At 43.0% G+C, this 19,674-nt stretch overlaps 1 protein-coding gene across 1 annotated transcript in view; it reads left to right on the top strand.

The window, feature by feature from the left end:
• The first annotated feature begins 7,168 nt into the window (after positions 1-7,168).
• hs3st4 (heparan sulfate (glucosamine) 3-O-sulfotransferase 4) overlaps positions 7,169-19,674 on the top strand; it is a 66,584-nt gene continuing 54,078 nt past the window's right edge. Inside the window, exon 1 of the mRNA XM_029507998.1 lies at positions 7,169-7,785. Within this exon, the coding sequence (XP_029363858.1) occupies positions 7,169-7,785 (617 nt within the window). The remainder of the gene's footprint in view (positions 7,786-19,674) is intronic.

Genomic DNA, 19,674 nt, shown 5'->3' on the forward strand with positions numbered 1-19,674 from the left:
ATAAAACAGTGGGAATGCTGAGAAAACAGGAGATGGATGACTTGGTCACAAAACACTTTCTTTAAGATAAGGCGGACAATTCCTCCATAAGGATCCACAGCAAATCACATAACTTCCTTCTGGAAGATTTGACGTGATAAAACATATAAGCTGTGTTCCAACGTGTAAGCCTGAGTCGATGTATCTTTCAGATGGCTGAAGGTTTTAGGTTGGATCGCTATCTGCTTCACAAACAAGAGGGCTCAGCATCAGAGACACACAAACTAATGGCCGCATTAAATCTCCATGTTCCTGTTCCAGACCTCCCGAGAAGTGCTTCAGTGCGTTGGCAACATTTCGGCTGCTGTGGCACTTTTTGTTGAATAGTGAAGGCAAATGACGTGTCCTCAGAAGCTTCGCCTTTCTTTGCCACATCTGGAGCTGAAATAGGACGGGGCTCGTCGCCCTGCTGTGATTGCATTTGGTTTTGATCATGCAAATTTCGAAGACATGCTAGCTCCTGAATTGGGTACGCAGCTGCAATCATCCCTTCTGAGATCTCCAATGTGAGAACAAACAAATCAATACTGCCAATCTATGCATCAATTAGTCACTCTGACAGCTGACCCTGCTGAGTATTGCTGACAAGTTCAGCAATTCAAAAACCGCTTTCGTGCAACAACAATAAAGTGACGGGCAACTTATTGAGCTTCAAACAGCTCACTTCAGGATCTTTTTGCACTCAAGCGTGACTCACAACAGGAGGACAGTGGTCGGTGTAACATGGGCACGTTCAGCAGAAATCGTTTTTAATACCTGTATTTGTCAACGGAATAATGTTTCTGAAGGAAAACAACCAAGACAAACACAAATCAGGCACACATCATTTCACAGTGTACAAAACGATCTCACCAGTGCAAATGACTGTTCTTACGAATCACAATCAGTCGTAAATTGTGTAGGCACAAGCTTAATAGCTAACCATAGTTGCAAGCCCTTACAATTAGCATTAAATTGTTATTATTTCAATTACCTCAGTTTCTCCCTCTTTTGCCTTCAATTGCTCGTTTTAAAGCCGTTCTTTCAAGTAAATACACGAGATTCAGAGCAACAATCAGAGTAACAATCCGAACCGTTCAAACCTCTGTTGCATTTAAAGCAGATTATATGGGGAGTACATTTGGGCCAAAAAAGAGACACCGCTTGTGAAATGTTATTTTTAAAAGGCAATCATTGTTTTCACAGACAGTAATACCAAATTTGAAGAAGCAGGACCTAAAGAGCCAATCAACTTCTGTGCCAAAGGCTGCCAAAGCTGTCATTGCACACCATTCCTCACAATTACAAAGGCGTAACTGGTATTTCAGCGAAAAAGCAGATATTACAGCTTTATTATTGTAAAGATAAACTATTGGGTAACATGTGTCAGCATTTTCTTCCTCAGTATTATCCCCCTGGAATTTTAAATTCCTTCTCGGATTAAACTTGTGCCAAGACATGCTGATGAATGAAAAATACGTGCCTCTCCTGGCTTTTATCGTATTAAGTTGAATGAAATGAAAGCAATCAAAAGGTTTTTTTAAAGTTGAGCCTCTTCATTAAAGGAAGGTGTAGCCACGCTCCCCAGAGCATGTGTCCACGCTGGGCCTTCCAAAATAAGACTTCAGAAGGTTATTTAACGTTCCAACAAGGCGAGGATCTAAGCATGTGCTCAAAGAACTGTGGAAATTTTGTTACCTCCAAATATTCAACATCTGACTTGACCATCACAAATATTGCATCAAATAAATCTGATGAGGGAAAAAGTAACACACAAGGCATTACAACTAATAAAGTCAAAAACTGCGTGTGCTTGCAAAAAAATTTTTTGCATGGACAGAGTGACCTTGAGCTTGACCTTGACCTTTAACATCCAAAATCTGACCGTCCCATTCTTGAGTCCAGGTGAATGTTTGCACCAAATTTTAGGAAATTCCCTCAAGGCATCACGGAGACATCAGATGAACAAAATAAAAACCAGTGCGACCTTGACACTCGACCTTTGGTCACCAAAATGTGATCAGTTCACCCTCGAATCCAAGTAAATGTTGGAGCTGCATCTGGTGGAATTACAATAAGGTGCTGCAGAGGAACTGTGTTCTGTGAGGTCATGATACTTTTGACTGAAATGACTAAAATCTCATCGGATCATCTGAGTCTGACTGAATGTTGGCACCGAATTTGAAGAAATTCTGTCAAGCCATTGCTGAGAGAAGAGTTAAGGTTAAACGTTCAGAATATTATTTTACCGAACTACTTTGTATCACGATTTGACGAGGTTCAGTATAAAACTTTCATTCATGAATAAACCTCTCTCTCAGTTTATCACAGCCAAATAAAACGAGCAGCCAGTCTGGTCCCGGGCAGACTGGATACATCAAGAAGTACTAAACACAGCCGTGCTCTGCAGCTGCAGAACGGGAGCCATATTTGCACGTTGTGTTTGTGTGCTGAGTCTCAGGATTCAAGTCTCTGGATGCACAGAATTCATGTGTTTGTTATTCAGCATTCTTTTATATGCATGAACCAGATCTCTGATTATATTTGGGATTGTAACAAAAACCAAACACTTTCCAACGAGGCCTGGCTGGTGCTGATCCAAATACATTTGTCAAGTCCAGAAATAAAGCACGGGAGCCTCACCCCCCCCCGAATGCCCCGGTGAATCTAAAGGTGGTTTGTCAACACAGAAGCTGTCCTCCTCTGTTTTGACAGAAATTCATTCTGCTCTGTGTTAGTTCCTGCTGCTATATTTAAATTTCGTAATGCAGTTTGGCAATCCTCCAACTCGTAGCCCCGAAAATCTTTCTTTTACCAGTGAAAAGACATTTTCAAAGAAATTCATGAGGAAAATGCCTTCAAGTATCACTCGAAGGCATTTTCTTCATGAATTTTGTTATCTTCGCTAATCGCAGAAGGCGAAACTGTAGACTCTGCTGAACCTGAACCGGCACCGTGCAGAGCAGAGGTACTTTACTGCGACTTTGTAGTCTATGACTCATTCAGATTTTGCAATATTCAAATTTATACAATGAATTAGTCAGTCATATATAAATATTGATTCCTCTTAACTTTGTGTATTTTTTTTTTCTGCATTTGGGGCCTTAAGGAAAAGTGTGTCTCGTGTTCTGTCAGTAATATGAGTTCTAACTCATGAGGGGACGGTGGCTTGTATCTGCTCTGTCATCTTCTGTCTAATTGTAGCCTGATAAACCACCTTTACTGTCAGCCCCAGTGGAGCAGCGCAAGGTGTGGTGGGTGCTGGCCTTAGCACCTCTGACTTAAATTACACCCAGCACAGTTACAGTTGAGGCGACTGTACCTGCCAGAACCTCCTGACTGCGGCTGTTCATCTCAGCTACAGACGACAGGCTCCAGAGTGTGACAGAGTTCAGAAACAGGTCATTTCATATTAGAAATCTCAGCAGCAATCTCGGCTGCTGCTGAGCTGTGGCTGTACTGAGAGCTTCCCAATAGCCTGATGTATATGTTTGAATTGAAAATGCGAGAGCTTCATATGTGGCGAATCTCAAAAACTTGGACAGGGACACACACACACATATATATATATTGTTTATTATCTCAAAGATGTGTTGACGTGCAGGTTGTGATGCAGAATCACACTCCGATTGAGCTCCGTGACGGCAGTGTAAGATGCAGTCGAAGCTTTAACCCTCCCGGAGTTGACTTGCTCCAGGTTGCCCCCCTCGAATTGCCACGACAAAGAAAAATGCACCCACCGCTAACGGCTCCAGTTTAGGTTTTAAAAACGAAATCTCATCTTTTGAACTCGTACTTCGTGACGTACGGTGCGACAAAAGTTATATAAGACACCAGTTAGAATGATAGAGGAATACTTTATTTTGATATTGCCTCATTCTTTATATCTCTAATGAATAACATGACTCGAATTTCACTATTAAAAAGAGAATATTACCAACTGGAACACATAATGGCTGCGCTGAGACATTGCAGACCAGATGGGTATGAGCCAGTATTAAAGCTATACAAATGTACCACACCAGATTAAGTAGCCTTTGTCCGTGAGATGATATTTACTGTGAATTAGATGAATAATTTTGCATTAACTGCGTGTTGCATATTGTCAGGACTTGAAATCATAAGTGCAGTGAAACTGCAGATGCCTTGGACGGCTGAGGCACATTTTTAATTTCAGGTGTAAATGTAATATGGATAATTCATATCACAATGCAATCTAGACATGAGGCGAATGTTAATGTGAGCTGCAAAGAGGCCCAACTACGCTGCTGAACCAAAGCGCTCAGAGTCAGGGCTGATCAACACTGAATATGGGCTGGCACCAGACTGTGACTGGAGTGGTTAGCTGGTGCTGTGATGGGAGCGACGTTTCTAACCTGCCGGAGTGAGTAAATTTCACTTGGCTAACTTGGACTGGGAGACGGGAACACTTCGGATCCTTCACACTCAGACCTGTTGCCTACGCTGCGTTGGGAAATGTCGTTTGATATCGGCCTTCTGACTCAGCCAGGAGATTTTCTGCCCAACAGACCAGCTGTCAGGGCCACCGAGAAACTTCAGTAAAGTCAATTTTCCTGAGTGACTGCCTATTTGTTAATGGAATTAGACGCAATCTGAGCACTCACCTTTCACAGGGACAGACAATATCTGAGCAATTTATGAATGGCTCAGATAACGCTCACAACAAAAGGAAGATAAAAGAGTCAATATACTTTCTCTTGTGCTCCAATAACATTTTATCATTACTGTTGTGTAGCAGCAGCCATTTTAATACCTCTTCCATTGTGCGGACGATGTAACTGTCTTCTGAGTTTCTGAGCATGCCCAGAAATCTCTGGCAGTGTCGGTGCAAGACATACAGGAAGTCTGATAACGATAGGGCTGGGGGTGGGGGAGGGGGAGGGGGGCAGTTTGTGTCAGAGAGCTCTCTGCGTCTCAGAGTGGCAATTTATGAATACAACAATTTCAACAAAGCCATTGAGCACTCCTACGCTCTCTCGACTGCCAAACACCCAGTAAGCATTGTGCACTACACACTTGTCCATGCTTTCCTCCCCCTCACCCCATCACCTGCATTGCTTATGAACACAGTCCATGGAAACTAGCAATTCTGCTTTTATCCATTTGCATCTGACCTCTGAACACACAACTCCCATTTTGTCACACACTCACACACACACAGAAATATATATATATATATATATATATATATATATATATATGTATACATGTAAGGTCAGCATGCAGGATTACCTGAGAAAAATGATTTGTTCAAGAATATTGACTATCTGTTTTGGGAGTCAGTGATGTGTGTGTGTGTGTGTGTGTGTGTGTGTGGAAACTCGCTGAATGATGAAAGATAGTTGAAAGATTTCCTGATTCAGTGCAGAGGAAAAAGAGCTACCTTGCCTTATTGCTGACATTTGTTAAAAACTGCAACATTATCACTAAGCAGCCTGGTGCCACACCAGCTCCAACACCACTGCAGAACTTTCAACACAACAGTGGCTCTCTCTGTTGTGAGAGTGAGGCACTGCAAATGGTTTCTGACCCACAACTTAGCGTGACGCCGGCTCTCCTGGCTCGGTGGAGGTGTGAGATGAGGGCGATTCAGGGGGACATTTCGGTTTTCATGTTATGAAAACAAAGTGTACAAGTTAAGGTCCAGTGAATATTCTCATCGGTAATTACAGTCTGCACTCACGTATAATGAATTCAGTGTATAATGCCTAAGCAGCATCCCCTTCCTCGACACAAAGCTGAAAACAGGATTTCTATTTTTTTTTTTTTTTTTGTGCTCTCTTGCGTTCAGGATTGTGCAGAGAGATCACCCTTCATTTCATTTAAAAACACGCTGTTGCTCATCATCCAGCTCGGTTCATACAATCTGCTTCTGTGTTCATCAGCTGAATGAACTTCTCTCTTTTAAAATTCTTTTTGTGTAAATTAACTTATGTAATGCTCCGCAGAAAACCAGCAGGGTGCAGACACGAGCTTCCTGTAAAATGTAATCTCTGTCAAAATAATCTTTTGATAGAGAGGGAGTTTGCCTGTGAACTTTACACGGCGCTGAGCATCCAACGCATTAAGCTCTCCCCATTTCCAGCCGTCGGGCGGCGGCGGAAATGGGAGTGCTGGCGCATCTTTCCACACAACTGTCTCAGATTTGTGAATCTGACGTTCACAGCCCTGTACGAGTGCACAGATAGAAGCTGGGGAGAAAAAAAAAAAAAAAAAGTGGGTGTACACACACTAGTTGTGCTGTGTGCTTCCACAGAGCTTCAGTTCAGATGAGCTCACCCAGCTCGATGCGCACACATCCTAGGACCCGACCAACGTGAGAAGGCGCAACTAGCGGCAGCCCGGCAGCCAAGTGGGAAGAAGAGTGGACGCTTTTTTTGTGTGTGCAAAGGCTGCTGGGTTTCTTCTTCTACTCCTTTTTTTCTGGGGAGAGGGTGGGGGGGGGGTCTTTGTTTTTTACGCGCAAAGTAAATAGAAGCATAAAGGACTGTGTCCGCCTCGATGGAGAGATTCGGTGGATTTTGTGGGGATGTGGATCCACTCTTGTAGTCTGCCGCCGACTGGACTGGACTGAACTGGACTGGAGGGAAAGAAAGAAGAAGCTCCACTTTAAACATTCTGCCAGTCGTTTCCCTTTTCTCTTTTCTTTCTTTAACATATATATATATATTTATAGTCTCGTTTCTTCTCCATAACATGTCAGGATTCCGTCCATCATACTCTGTCCAGTTCAACCCAGGCTGCTCATTTGGAAGGACGCCAGACCTCCAACCTCTCAAATCTGCAAGTTCAGTCCAATAAATTTTGACATTGTCTGTCAGCTTTGGAATAAAGATAGAGCGATACCCGATAAAAAAGGGGGGCACCGTATTCTCCCGGAATTTTAACGATCTACAACCCCCCTCTCCCCCCCCCCCCTCCACCTCTCACCCCCCCATCACCGCCACCCTTGTCTATCCCTATAAATATGCGATTTGGTTGGATTAGGTTGGTTTGGTCCAGCTTCACGCTTTTGTTGCTGGAGCAGCGCTGATAGTGACTGATTATTGCCGTTGATTTTTTTGTCAATGCAAGACTCGGGGTGGAAACATGTCTGGCCACTTCTTTGAGAGGATCGCTGCTATCAGAGATGGCATTTTGGTCCAGCACTTCGGTTTTCACCTCTAAAGTGCCCCGGAAAATCTTATTCATGTTCACCCTCTCCCTCTCTGTCACCTACTTGTTCTACAGCTTGATGAGCTGCTACAACTCGCTGCAGTTCCCGCTGCAAGAGAACTACGCGTATCAAGGGAGGCTGGTGACGGAGGAGACAACTTTTGTGACATTGAGGGAGAAACTTTACTCCGCTTCCCAGGGCTTTACCGAATTCACCGAGGCGGAGGGGACCACCGCGGTCTCCGCCGTGAAGGACCATGCTGAGGCCGAGCAAAGGACGGTGGAGTGGATTAGGACTCAGGCGTCTCCGACCAAACCGGCGGCGGCGGCGGCGGCGGCGGACCGTCGCCGTCACACCACCGCGCTGGAGAGGGAGCACGCGGAATTCAGCACCACGGACAGCGACCTGAGGGTGAACTGCACGTCGGATTACGGAGAGAAGAAACTTCCGCAGGCCATCATCATCGGCGTGAAGAAGGGGGGCACCCGAGCCCTGCTGGAGGCTCTCAGGGTGCACCCCGATGTCAGAGCCGTGGGGAACGAGCCACATTTCTTTGACAGGAACTACGAGAAGGGGCTGGACTGGTACAGGTGAGTGCTGATTTTTGTGTTTATGAGTTCACTTGTTTTCTCCCCCCCCCACCCCCCCCTCCCTCCCTCCCTCCCCCTCACCAGCACCACGTCTGCATTTTTCCAACGCATGCATAGTTCCAGAAATAGCTCATTTTTAGTAAAAGCTCGGGAAATCCACTCCCAAGAGACACAGATAAATGATCCGTCTGAGTGATCCACTCTGCTGCCCTCAAGTTAACGTACTGTTGCGTGGCCAATGCAAACTTTCCACGTCAGATTGCGCTTTCATCTGAGCCAAAATAACAAATCAATCTGCCTTTTTCACCATGCTGGGTAAGAGCATGTCTCGCACAAATCAGTGCAGGTTGATGTTCCTGGGAGGCGACGACAAACTGAATCTGTTGTGAAATCAGAAATCGAGTCATGGATAAAGCCAGAGTAAGAGCTCTGGGGAGTGATTCCTGGGGCAGCCATGTAGATATCATTAAAGGTGAATGTCTATGACGTGATCAAACTCTGCCATGGTGTTTTATCAGACTTCTTTTGTTGTGAAGTGAGTTTTCACAATCTTCTGTTCTTCTGCTCCGTTATCACCAGACTCATACTGCCTATGGCACAGTCATCCTTCTCTAAATTGTGAGCGGTGTGTTTCATATATATTGAAAGCCATTTGTAGACACACAGTTGGTTTCCAACAACAGTTTGTCTCAGCTAAGAGAGGCACGCTGTACCAGAGGTCTGTCTGTCAGGTCACGCAGCGAATCTGAAGTCCAGAGCTTTAACAAAGCTGGAGTGGTTAGCTTGATTTTCTGTTGTTTTCCTTATTCAGGAGCGAAATATCTTCTGTGCTTTACATATTTTAATCTGGTATTCTGACAAAACTAGCTGTGTGCCTCAGGCTTTGCTCCTATATCTGTGGGAAAGGGTGAAATACACAACACAATGTGAGACAACAACGTTTCAGATTTTTGATTGTGACTTTGATCATTTCTCAAAGAATCGATATTGACCAACTGAGTTTGGCTGAACACAAACTCCTTTTCGACAACACTCACACATGCATCACCATGGTCACCGCATAAAACACAGACGAGGAGTCTTAAAGGCGCACACTCTGAAACTCAGCGGGACTATAAATGTTTTAAGGGAAAGTAATTAAACGAGGCACTTTTTGACAGAACGTTAAAGCCATGACTTAGCAGAGCTCCTCGGGCCTTTTACTTAAACTGCATTTAGACTGACATGTGCCAAAGTCATTTAACCGCTCTTATTTTCTGAAGTAGCTTCAGATTCTGCTTTGCAAGTGATTCTCTTGTAAAGCGATCTTGCATTTTCTTTAACATCCTTACTGTGTGTGTGAGGCTTGACATTCACTTTGGGTCCAGATTTAATGGCCAGAGAGGAACCTGTTCATCATTGCCATGTTTATGGGAGGAAAAATCAATTGGAGGGGTTCATTCGTGGTCAGTTGACCATGACTCAGTAAGGTGTTGTTCCCCACATTATGATGTTTGACCATGGGAATCCAAGATTTTCTAATAGAGTCAATGAGCTGGTGAGAATGACGCTCACTCAAAGTTCCTTCTGTTTTTCCGTTGAACCCGGGTCTGTTATGTTGGTGTTTGGGTTGTGGAGCATCTGCTTTCATCTTGCTGCAGAGACATGGGAGCTCTCGGCTGTTCATTTAGCCTGTGCTAATGCAAGCTGTTTCATTACGCTCACGGTGAAAGGCTCATTAGACAGGAGGATGACATGCTTACATAAATAATAATAAGTGTGCTTGAGTGTTTTATGGCCCCTGAGCCTGCTAAAAAAATCCCAAAAGGAGCCTTAGCTTCATATCTGTCACTGTCCTGTGTGGACCACTCACCCTATAATGGTGGATTTAGGCAGGAAAGGGAACACACAGGAAACATTTTGTGCGAACTCTCTATCGGTGGGTTGACACCAGGAAATGCATTCAGACCACATTTGTCTGTTTGTTTGTTTCTGAACGACGGTTTTACCACATCCCTCTCACCTCTCTGCAATGCTCTGCTTAATGTGCACTTAATGGAAGTGAAATCACGATCAGTTACAGATGTTTGAAACCATTTGACATTGGTGTAGATGAGTGAGCCCAGTAATCTAATACAACGCAATTCATAAAGCCTGAGTAACACCTGCTCCACATTTTGGTACATACAATGGATAAGCTATGTGAAATATAACTCAGAGGCAGTTCTTTTTTTTTTTTTCCAATTCAGTAAACCCAAAGATCTCTCTGTATGTCTCATTAAAGGCTTGCAATGACTGAAGATAATTGTCCTTTTGCAATCTATTCCTCAGATTTAGTCAACTTGTGTGGATTTGTTTGTGTGTGTCTTTTTCTTTTTGGGAGGGTGGGGTTTTGAATTGTATTGACTGTTGTGTCATTATTTAAAGCTCCTGCGATGAAGTGAGGATATGCTGTGTGCGTAGACTGAAGCTCGCCTGTAGCCTTTACAGCAGTTATAGCTGTGTGGCTATAGCTGTGCTGTTCACTGACCCTCACAAGTACAAGTGTTAATCCACCTGAATGGCTCAAGTAAAGGCAAGCAAAAATACTTTGTTGCTTGAACATGTTACCATCACCATCATTTCAATTTCAAATACCTCAAAAAAAAAAAAAAGGAATAGCGCTATTATTCTGCAAAATGCACGAGCTGGTCCAAGTCAGCGACAGTGAATGAAGTATTGACTCTTTCATGTAGGCAGCAGGGAGCATTCGTCGTCTTCCACAGGTAAAGCAGCCAGGAGGGTCTCACCGGGTCTGCAGAGTACTCTGTAAAGTTCTGTGCTTTTTGGAAAGTAAAATGGAGTTAATTGGATGTAGATTTTCTCAAAACATGCTAAGCGTATCTGTTTATTTTGGGAGGTTCGAATCTCTCATGTGTGACTGTGCTCTGTTTGGATGGATGCCCAGGATGGAATACATTTCATTTGCTTGGACTGCAGCTAATTATTTCAATTATCAATTTATTTGCCAAATATTTTTTTAATCGTGGATGTCACTGAATGTAACTGTGCTTACATTCTGTAAACATTTCTGTCATTTTCTTTTATTCAAAGAAATTTTGCACAATTATCGAATTCATTTCTATGTTATTAGTTATGTTTGCGAATGATTTCAGCGCTAGCTATGATACTTGGGGTTAGTTTGCATTCAGTACCAAAAAAGCTACATTAGTAATAATAAAAATCTCTGGGTGTGTACAGCTCAAAGCCAATCTTCCGCAACTTTTGCACATACGCAACGCTCACACCCGAATCCCAGCTGTGGCGGGGCCCGACATGAGCCTCCATGGACAGGCCCAGATGGGTGATCATCGCTGCAGTCGTGTTTTTAACGCTCTTGCACAGTTTCTCCACTGTGTTTTGGGCTTACTTGAACACGCAATTAGCAATGTAGTGCCATCATTACCATACACAGAGGACTTCCTTCAGCCAATTGGCGCTTCTAATGTTGCCTCTATTTCTGAGCAAAGAGGATGAGGCACCACCACAAGGATTTGTCTTATCTGTTCTCTTGAGCATTTCTCGACCTGGTGTAAATGCCCACTCTGGAATAGAAAACATTTGATGCGGGATGACCAATACAGCAACTGTTACTCCAGCTTTGTGCCAATATTTGGAGACTTTAGTGGAGATATAATATGCCTCGTTAATTTTGTTCAAGAATTTGATTCATTATCTTTCCTATGTGAAGATTTGTGACTTCTGTGGGTACTCTGGTTATGGAGGGGTCTAATGAGGGCTTATTGGGGTTGATATCGGCTACATTTGTGCAAAATACCCCCCCCCCCCAAAAAAAAAAAAAAAAAAAAAATCAGCAAGTTACGAATAAGCAATCGCTAAATTGTTGAACTGCTGCCTAAAAGACTTTGCAGTGGATTCATGAAAATTTCAGAAAGGGTGAAAAAACAGAGTGATAATATGCGATGGAATTTTGTTTTATTCTGCTGGTTTAAAAATAGTCACACTATTACATCACGCACACAAAAATCTATTTTTCAAGTGCCTTAAAGTTTGAGTTAATGGGCAGATTAACAGGCTCTCACAGCCGCCCACCTTGTTAAAAATAACGGCATTTTGAAAAGTGGCTTTCCGTTTTAGATTAAGGCCAGTTGAAAAGCGTCTGTGGCAAGATCAAATAATTTCACGAGAGGAATGAGATTTCTCCTCTTTCAAGCCTCAATGGAAAATTCTGCCCCGCACTTATGTGTGAACTGCACAGTTGGCAAAGTAGGAGGAGTTATATCAGTGTTTTCACGAGGAATAAGAATGGCTTTTTAGTACTCTGATACTCTGACCAAAGTTGAAGGGAGAAAAAAAACTTTCTACTGGAGGGTTTTTTTTTTTTACTTCAGGCTTCCGTAGAATTGGTATCCAAATTTGCTGCGGTGCAAAGTTGAGCTGATACCAATCGAAAAATCAATACAGGAGTCAGAGCTACAGCTACAGCGACACAGAGCCACAGACCTGAACCAAAGTCTGTGTGAAATTCATCACGAATCGATATGGCTGTGAAAGAGAGATCTTAAAATTTCAAGCAACACTGTCTGTGTTGTTTTTTTTTTTGTTGTGTGTTAGTGTGTGAGTGTGTGCGTGCATTGTGTTCTGATCGCCTGTAACTTTACCTACTTTAAGGCATCCACTTCCTGGTTACACTTCCATATGGAGGAAAGTCAGACATAAAGTCAAGGCTCTGCTCGACAGCAGCATAGAACACACAGGAGGCACCAATGACTCAGACACAAATTTGTGTGAGTGGAATTAAAAAAAAAAAAGAATAGAGCATTAATGAAACAATTACCTGATTGAATTCTCCTGAACTGACTTTGAGTCTTCGACAATAGAAACCTTGTTCCCTGATTTACACACACACACGTACACTAATGGAACGAACCAGGAGATCATTTGGGGTTCCGTATCTTGCCAAGAACATTTCAACTTGCAGACTGTAGGAGCCAGGGATCGAACCTGCGACAGTTGCCCAACACTTCTGTGCTCATACTTACTGCATCCTGTACTTATTGGGAGGTACGTATGCACACATATTTCACTCACACAACACACACTGCTAAAATGAACTGTCAGTATTTACAAACAAGTCATATCGACATTTCACACTCACGTCCTGCCGCGCAGTCGTCGGCCAAAAGCTATAAATTCAGTTTTATTCTAAAGACTTTGCTCTAAAGGGTATATATATATATTTGAAAAGCAAAACAACAACAACAATAAAATAAAAACATTGTATATAATGCTGCTCAAACCATTCAACAATTTCTCACTCCCAGAATGGACTCTGAGGTATTCAGTGTGTATGTAGCGGTGAATATTAAGCCACATGTAGCTTTCCTGATTGACGTATCACTCTGTCAGCTCGCCACTAACACAAAACAGCTGCCACCTAGGGTAACGCTACAGACTGTATGGATCTGAGCCACTGTAAAAAGGATTTATTGCCAAGTTCACCTGTTTGTGAGGTGAATAGATCATTTATCAAAATCACAGCCTCACAGTTGGGACCTAGCAGCACTAAATTAGGAGATTTTGGGAGTTGGGGGGGCGATGAAGCGAAAACAGCTCATAATCTAAACAAGCTTAGTTTCTTCTGCCTGCATGACTTCCACGCAGCATTAATGAACAAAAGGAAATGTGCAAACTGCAGGAAAAACTAATCCAAAGGGATTAGGACGGTCACCTGAAATTCAGATATCACCGGTGAGCATGCCGTTTTCCTGTGCTCCCTCAGAAAGATATTTAGACATAAGATAAATCAGCTTACTCTAAACCGAAACCTGAGCATTACTGAGGTTTGCAAGCTGTAATATCTCTGTCTTATTAAAATGACACTTTAACCCCTCTGTGCAATAAAAGCTGAGGGGATGTGCCTATAAATCTTTTGGAGCTATGTACTTCCTTCCATGAATGGAGCTTCCAGCTCCTCGGCGACCGGTCCTGGAAAGGTATTGTTTTTATTCCAATATTATCTGAATGTATTTCACTTTTGTTGCTGGCTGCTTTTCAATCACCTTCTTTTTTTTTTTTTTGAAGCTTCGTACGATGTGGCCTTTTAAAAGGATTTCACAGAATGAGCTTTGCCATTTCCAAGGACTTTTATCTTTGTGCGAGTTGTAATGTGCTCTAATCAATACATCCTACACGGCTACAAAACTTTTACCTCGACCAAGGCTGCACAATAGAGCACGCTCGCTCCTCTCCTCACCTTATCAAAGAAGCGGATCCTTTCTTTCACTGTATTGTGAAAGAATATATATATTTTTTTTGACATATTAAAGTCTATTCAGGCAGGCAGCATCAGTGTATCGCATCTGATTCAGCGGCTGTTGAACACTGAGGGAACGGTAGGTAATGCAGAGCGGGCTTTAGTGAACCTGCAACCTTCGATTATAAGACCGGACCTGGTGACAGGAGGTGTGTAATGGAGACATGGATCCACTGCCGAGCCCAGCAGCAGAAAAGTCTGAATCCAACATTTATCCCTTGTTTAGCCCCGCTTTCCCTCTCTCAGCTGCTCCATGGGCAGCTTAGCCCCTGACTCTTGCCACCTGACTGGGAGCCCGTGACTCCACTCAGTGGGGAGATGGGAAAGAGCAAGGTGGGCCAGATCCCGGCGTGGGCAGGATGCCATCCCTTCCAGCTGGGCCTGTGTGCTGCTGCAGTGCCTCCCTGTCCTGCGCCTTCTCAACGCGGCAGAATCTGCCTACGCCTGATAAGACGGCGCCAAGACTCACAAGGACGCACCTCTGAGTGCTCTGATGCCACTGCTGCAGTTGTGAAATTAAACTTTTTAATTAGCAGCGCACCCCTGCGCTGTCAAGAGAGTGGACCGCTTCAGTCAGGTCTTTCTCATTGCCCAACCCCTTTCCGCTCGATTAAACTCCCAAGAAACATTGGGGCTCTGAGATTCCAGTTACCATAGGAGCAATCATTTTTATTTTTTGTTTCAGAATCTCTTTAGACGCGGCATAAGACGGGAAAATTACTCGTTGCATCCCAAGCTTACGCTGGAGCAATCGACTCCATGAGTAATAAATGACTTGTCACAGTATAAAATTATGTTATGAGACACACAACTGATTGTCAAGTGAAATTTCACTGGCTAAATAATACACTTCTGCTTCTTTTTTAAAGTGGCTGTGTTGTCAGCAGTCTGTAAGTTTACACAACGTGATGTCTGTTGTTGTACAGTTGTGCAGATCGGTTTCTTGACATGTCATCCTCAGGAAACATTTAAAATGTTTCCTTTTAAATCTAACATCTGCCCCACAGATCAGAACGAACCTTTATGTCATAACAGCAGAAGTCATTTCAAGTCTCCTCTTCACCGCAGTGCTGGGCCGCTCTGTCTGACTGCGCCGCCATCGTGATATACTATTGATTTATGCAGCTTCTGGTCTCTTCGACATTTTGAGAAATATTATTGGGTTTGCTCTAAAGAACACAGAGAGATTCAAAACATTCTAATGTCTGTACGGTTGAGTCGAAGCTAGCTTAGCATATAGACTGCTGATTAGCTAACCCACTTCTGTCCAAATGTCTGGAGGAATATGGATCTGAGTCCCAGCCGATTTGTTGTTTCCAATATGACCCCAATCAAATCGCCTTTTTTCTCTTTTGATCTCTGGATTCAACAAACAAATTAACATAATTTATGGGAGGTGACCGGAGGTGGATTCTGTTTCCTGTGGAGGGAAATCTGGCTCCCAGTTTTTAGCCTTTGTGCTAAGCTAAGCGCTAACTGGCATCTGGCTCCAGCTACTTACTTAGCATACAGATGAGAGCGCCTCTATCAACCATCTCATCTCACTGTCTGCAAGAAAGCGATGATGTGCATTTTCTCAGAGGTCAAGCTATTCCTTTTGTGCCAGGGATACATCAAAGTGTCCAGAGCTTAATTCACAGCTTTCCTAAATCTCGCCAAGTTCTTTCAGTATAATGGAGGCTATCCCATCTCTATTGAAACTACTAACTTTCAATAGTAAACTACAACATTTTTCATAGAAAATTGTCCCGTTTTAAACTTTTTAAATCTCTGGTAAAATAATAATAATAATTAAAAAAATGATAATAGGGCATCCTGGTTGTCTATTTTCTGCAGATAATGTCCTAATTTGTGGATCTATCTCGATGTGGCGTGAAGCGCAGTGTTGAATTACCTTTCAGGAGGTTTTTCCCTTTCACTGGTGTTTTGTTTTAGTTGAATTGAGATGCCTTCCCCTCGCCCCCCCCCATCCCATTTCAGGATTACGGATTGGTTTGATCTTATTCTAGCAATCTGTATTGTAACACAAGAATTGTGAGAGAAGTAATACTTCTCTATCATTTTTTGAATATACAGAGGAAAAAAAAAAAAACCTTTTGAGCAGTTAATGGATATGGCCAATTTCATCCTGCCTTTGGTCCTGCTCAGAATTCATGTGCATTCCTCCTCTCTCACACACACATCTATCTCTTTCTCTTGCCCTGCTGTAGCTACACTCTGATGCTTCCAAGTGGAAGTATATTTTACTTATGGTTAGAATTTAATACACTGTCCCCATCCCCCATCCCACCCACCCCCCCTTTCATTGCTATGAAGTGGCCGTGGGTTATGGTTTGCCATCAAGGCTCATATCCACTTTATTTTTGTGTCCATCAAAGGAACCAGATAAAATTCGGCGCGGCCTTCTCCTCTGTCACGGGTGGTGGGGGGTTTGAAGGGAGGACTTACTGTGTTTTTTGTACCAGCAACATGGGCAGAAAATGAAAGACATAGCTTCATCTGTTAAATAATTTATTTTGGACCCAAAATAAAGTATAAGCTGAAGTCATTTTATGCTCAAAGGGATTCATCTCTCCCAAAAGATTATTTGTATGCAACAGAATTGCCGTGCTGTGCTTCTAGTCTGGAGGAACAATGATTCTCTTCGCCAGAATGCCGGTTTACAGACGTCTTTAAATCTCTGCAAATAAGAGTACCTTGGGACAAATGCGCGTGTCAATCATACTTGTCAAGATTCCAATTTTCCTTCCACATCTCCTGAAGCACTTGTGCCGCTCGTGCTCCTTATTGGCTGCGAGGGATGTGGTCTCATGACACAAGCTGATGCATTTGTTCAGTCAAAGGAAAAACCCTGACAGGAATGGTCATGGAGCCAAGATACAGGGGCTGCTGGGAGTATGTTTCAAATGTGTGTCCGTGTGCTGATTGGTGCGTCTGTGATATGCTAACGCTGAGGAGACGGGGGGAATGGAAATGTTAGCTTTCCCCTCCGGTATAGACGGCATTATCATATGACCATTACACAGTAGATATATGCAGCATGTGGCCGATTTTCCACCAGTTAGCATGCTGTTAACCATATCTGCAATTTTAGCCATTTTACCCAGGATTGCCATTTTTGCCCGAATATCCTACTTTTTCGTTTTTTTGTTTTTTCTTTTTTAAACAATTTGATGAAGAAAAAATCAGGGATCATATACAGATGTGATCTTTGGAGCCAAATATGCCTCGTGCTCTATACAATATCAACAGTTCAGCAACAACCTGACAGGCCTAATTCAATTATGGCTGTGTGATGTGTTGAGACTCTGGAGGTGTGAGCTAATTCCTCTGTTTACACCCCTGAGTCACTGTCACAGACAAAGACAAACACATTCACTGGCTTCCAGGATCTTGTTTGCTGTGATTGTCCTATCGCTTTTGAAGTTTCTCATCGCTTTATGCTGTTTACTTATTCATGCTCTTTCTTTCTCCCCCAAATCACCATGGGGTATTCTGTTAGAATAATTTTAGCGCAGTGTGAAACAATGTATGAGCTCGGCATTAGACGTGTTAACCACACTCCAGACATGTATAGACAGCGGAGGCCTGGCAGCGTCTCTTTAAAGCGGCCAGCCGCGCTGGGCCTCTTGAAAGGGAACTCTTCGATCAATCGGTCAAACCCTGATTTCATTGTTATATGTGATGAAACATACTGCTGCCGCCTCTGACACCAGCACCCCTCAGTGCACTCGGTATGTTGGAAGTCATTAACACAAGCTGTGGCATTTGCCAAACTCCCCTGAGACTTGGATTAAACCGATGAAATGCAAAGGGACGGTTTTAGGGATTATGCTAATTGCTAATTGCCGTATCAGGAGGTGATTGTTTTTTTTCCTGGATAATTTGGATTAGAGATTTAGGACAGAGGTGACAACTTATCCCTTTCTAATAAGGTTGTTCCCTGCTCTCAAGCATGCAGCCAGGACTTCCCACATGAGGCCTCCGATAGGTGTGATACACCGTCAACATGAACACACACCCACAACAAAACAAGTGATGAACTGTTCTTTACACAGAAGGTAGTGATGCTTTTAGTTAAAGCTGATGTCGTGATGGCCCCTGGACCGATTGGCCCTTTTCTTTCACAAACCAAGTAACATGGGCCACAGCAGAGCTGAAGTGAAATGAAATGACGGTCGGATTAAAATGCTGAGTAATTACACTGATAGCAATTATTCTGTTAGCAGCTCTGTGCTCTGCCAACAGAGATATACTTCACCTAAGCCAACGGCTGGATTTTGGCCGCAGAAATCAAACCTTACAGTCCAAGTGTCCCCACATGATTTCTCTCTCCGGTATTACATTGTTAACCGTTTCTTCAATTTAATCTAATATTCTTCCATCACTGCTTTGGTCAAAACAAAAATAAAATAAAAAAAATAAATAACAACAACAACAATAAAAAACAAAGAAAGAAAATGCTTCGAAAATTGGCAAATATTCCAACTCTTTCAAAAACATTTGCTATAATACGTATTCTCTAACCGAGCTTGATTAGCCTTTAACATTGCTGAAAATCAAAATGCTGTAACTGAACAGGGAAATAAGGTCTGTCACTGACAGCGTTGTTGTCCACACTGGTTAATATTTGAACAGAGAGATTATGTTGTATAGAGCTTCGAGTTGACAGTCTGCGACAAAACTGGAGAAATAAACCTCTCTGCTTTAAGGGGTGCTGATAGGATCATCGACTCATTCAGAGCTCTTTTTTCATAAGGTATGGGGAGCGCGTCTTTCTATTCATTCACATGAATTTTAAGCATGAACGGGGCAAAACTCCAAATAGCTGCTTTCTTCTCTAATCGACCTCTAGTTTGTTTCATGTCTACACGACGGGAGGAGGCAGAATCCTAAGTATGAATTGATTTTTGAATGAGCATACATTTACTCTTTAACACCTGCAGAACACACCGGGCGCCGCGCTGTGCAGCAAACAGGCCGTCCTAATTGATTTGAGTAATGAACAAGGATAATGCTTTCTGTCTTTTTACCCAAGGTCACTTTGCCATCACAGTCTTAAGCTGCGTCCTCTGGTCTTTATAAGGGACCAACTTACCATGAAAGTGTATCTGGGCTGAGGTGAGAAGGTAGCTGCTGTAACTAATGGGTTTATTTAATTCAATTTATTGCCTCAGCCGCTGCATCATATGAGACATGCTGGTCACTGTAAGATTGAGGCTTTTTTTCTTGAAAGAAAGAGAGATTAACCCTCTTTTCTAAAGGGCAGAATACACTCTCATGTCATGCTGAATTTTCGTGCCTAGATAGCTGGATGTATAAATCTGCAGAACTAAATGAATATAGGTTTGTGGCGAAATGGGCCCTCAAGCTTATTTCATACAAGCCTTCTAATCAGCGTCACGCTGGGGCCCTGCTCGCCGGGCTGGGAATCTGTAATAAATGAGGGCTTTGTCAACATGTCCACTGTTGGATGCAGGGAAGCAGTGTCTTTTCATTTCAGTGTGTCAGCCAAAAGGCACTCCAGCATATTTGCTCAAGCAAATGTTTAGCATTCACCGCTATCTTTTTCATCTATTATGTATTTCAATGGA

Source organism: Echeneis naucrates, chromosome 8 (assembly GCF_900963305.1).
Source record: "Echeneis naucrates chromosome 8, fEcheNa1.1, whole genome shotgun sequence".
Classification (NCBI taxonomy): domain Eukaryota; kingdom Metazoa; phylum Chordata; class Actinopteri; order Carangiformes; family Echeneidae; genus Echeneis; species Echeneis naucrates.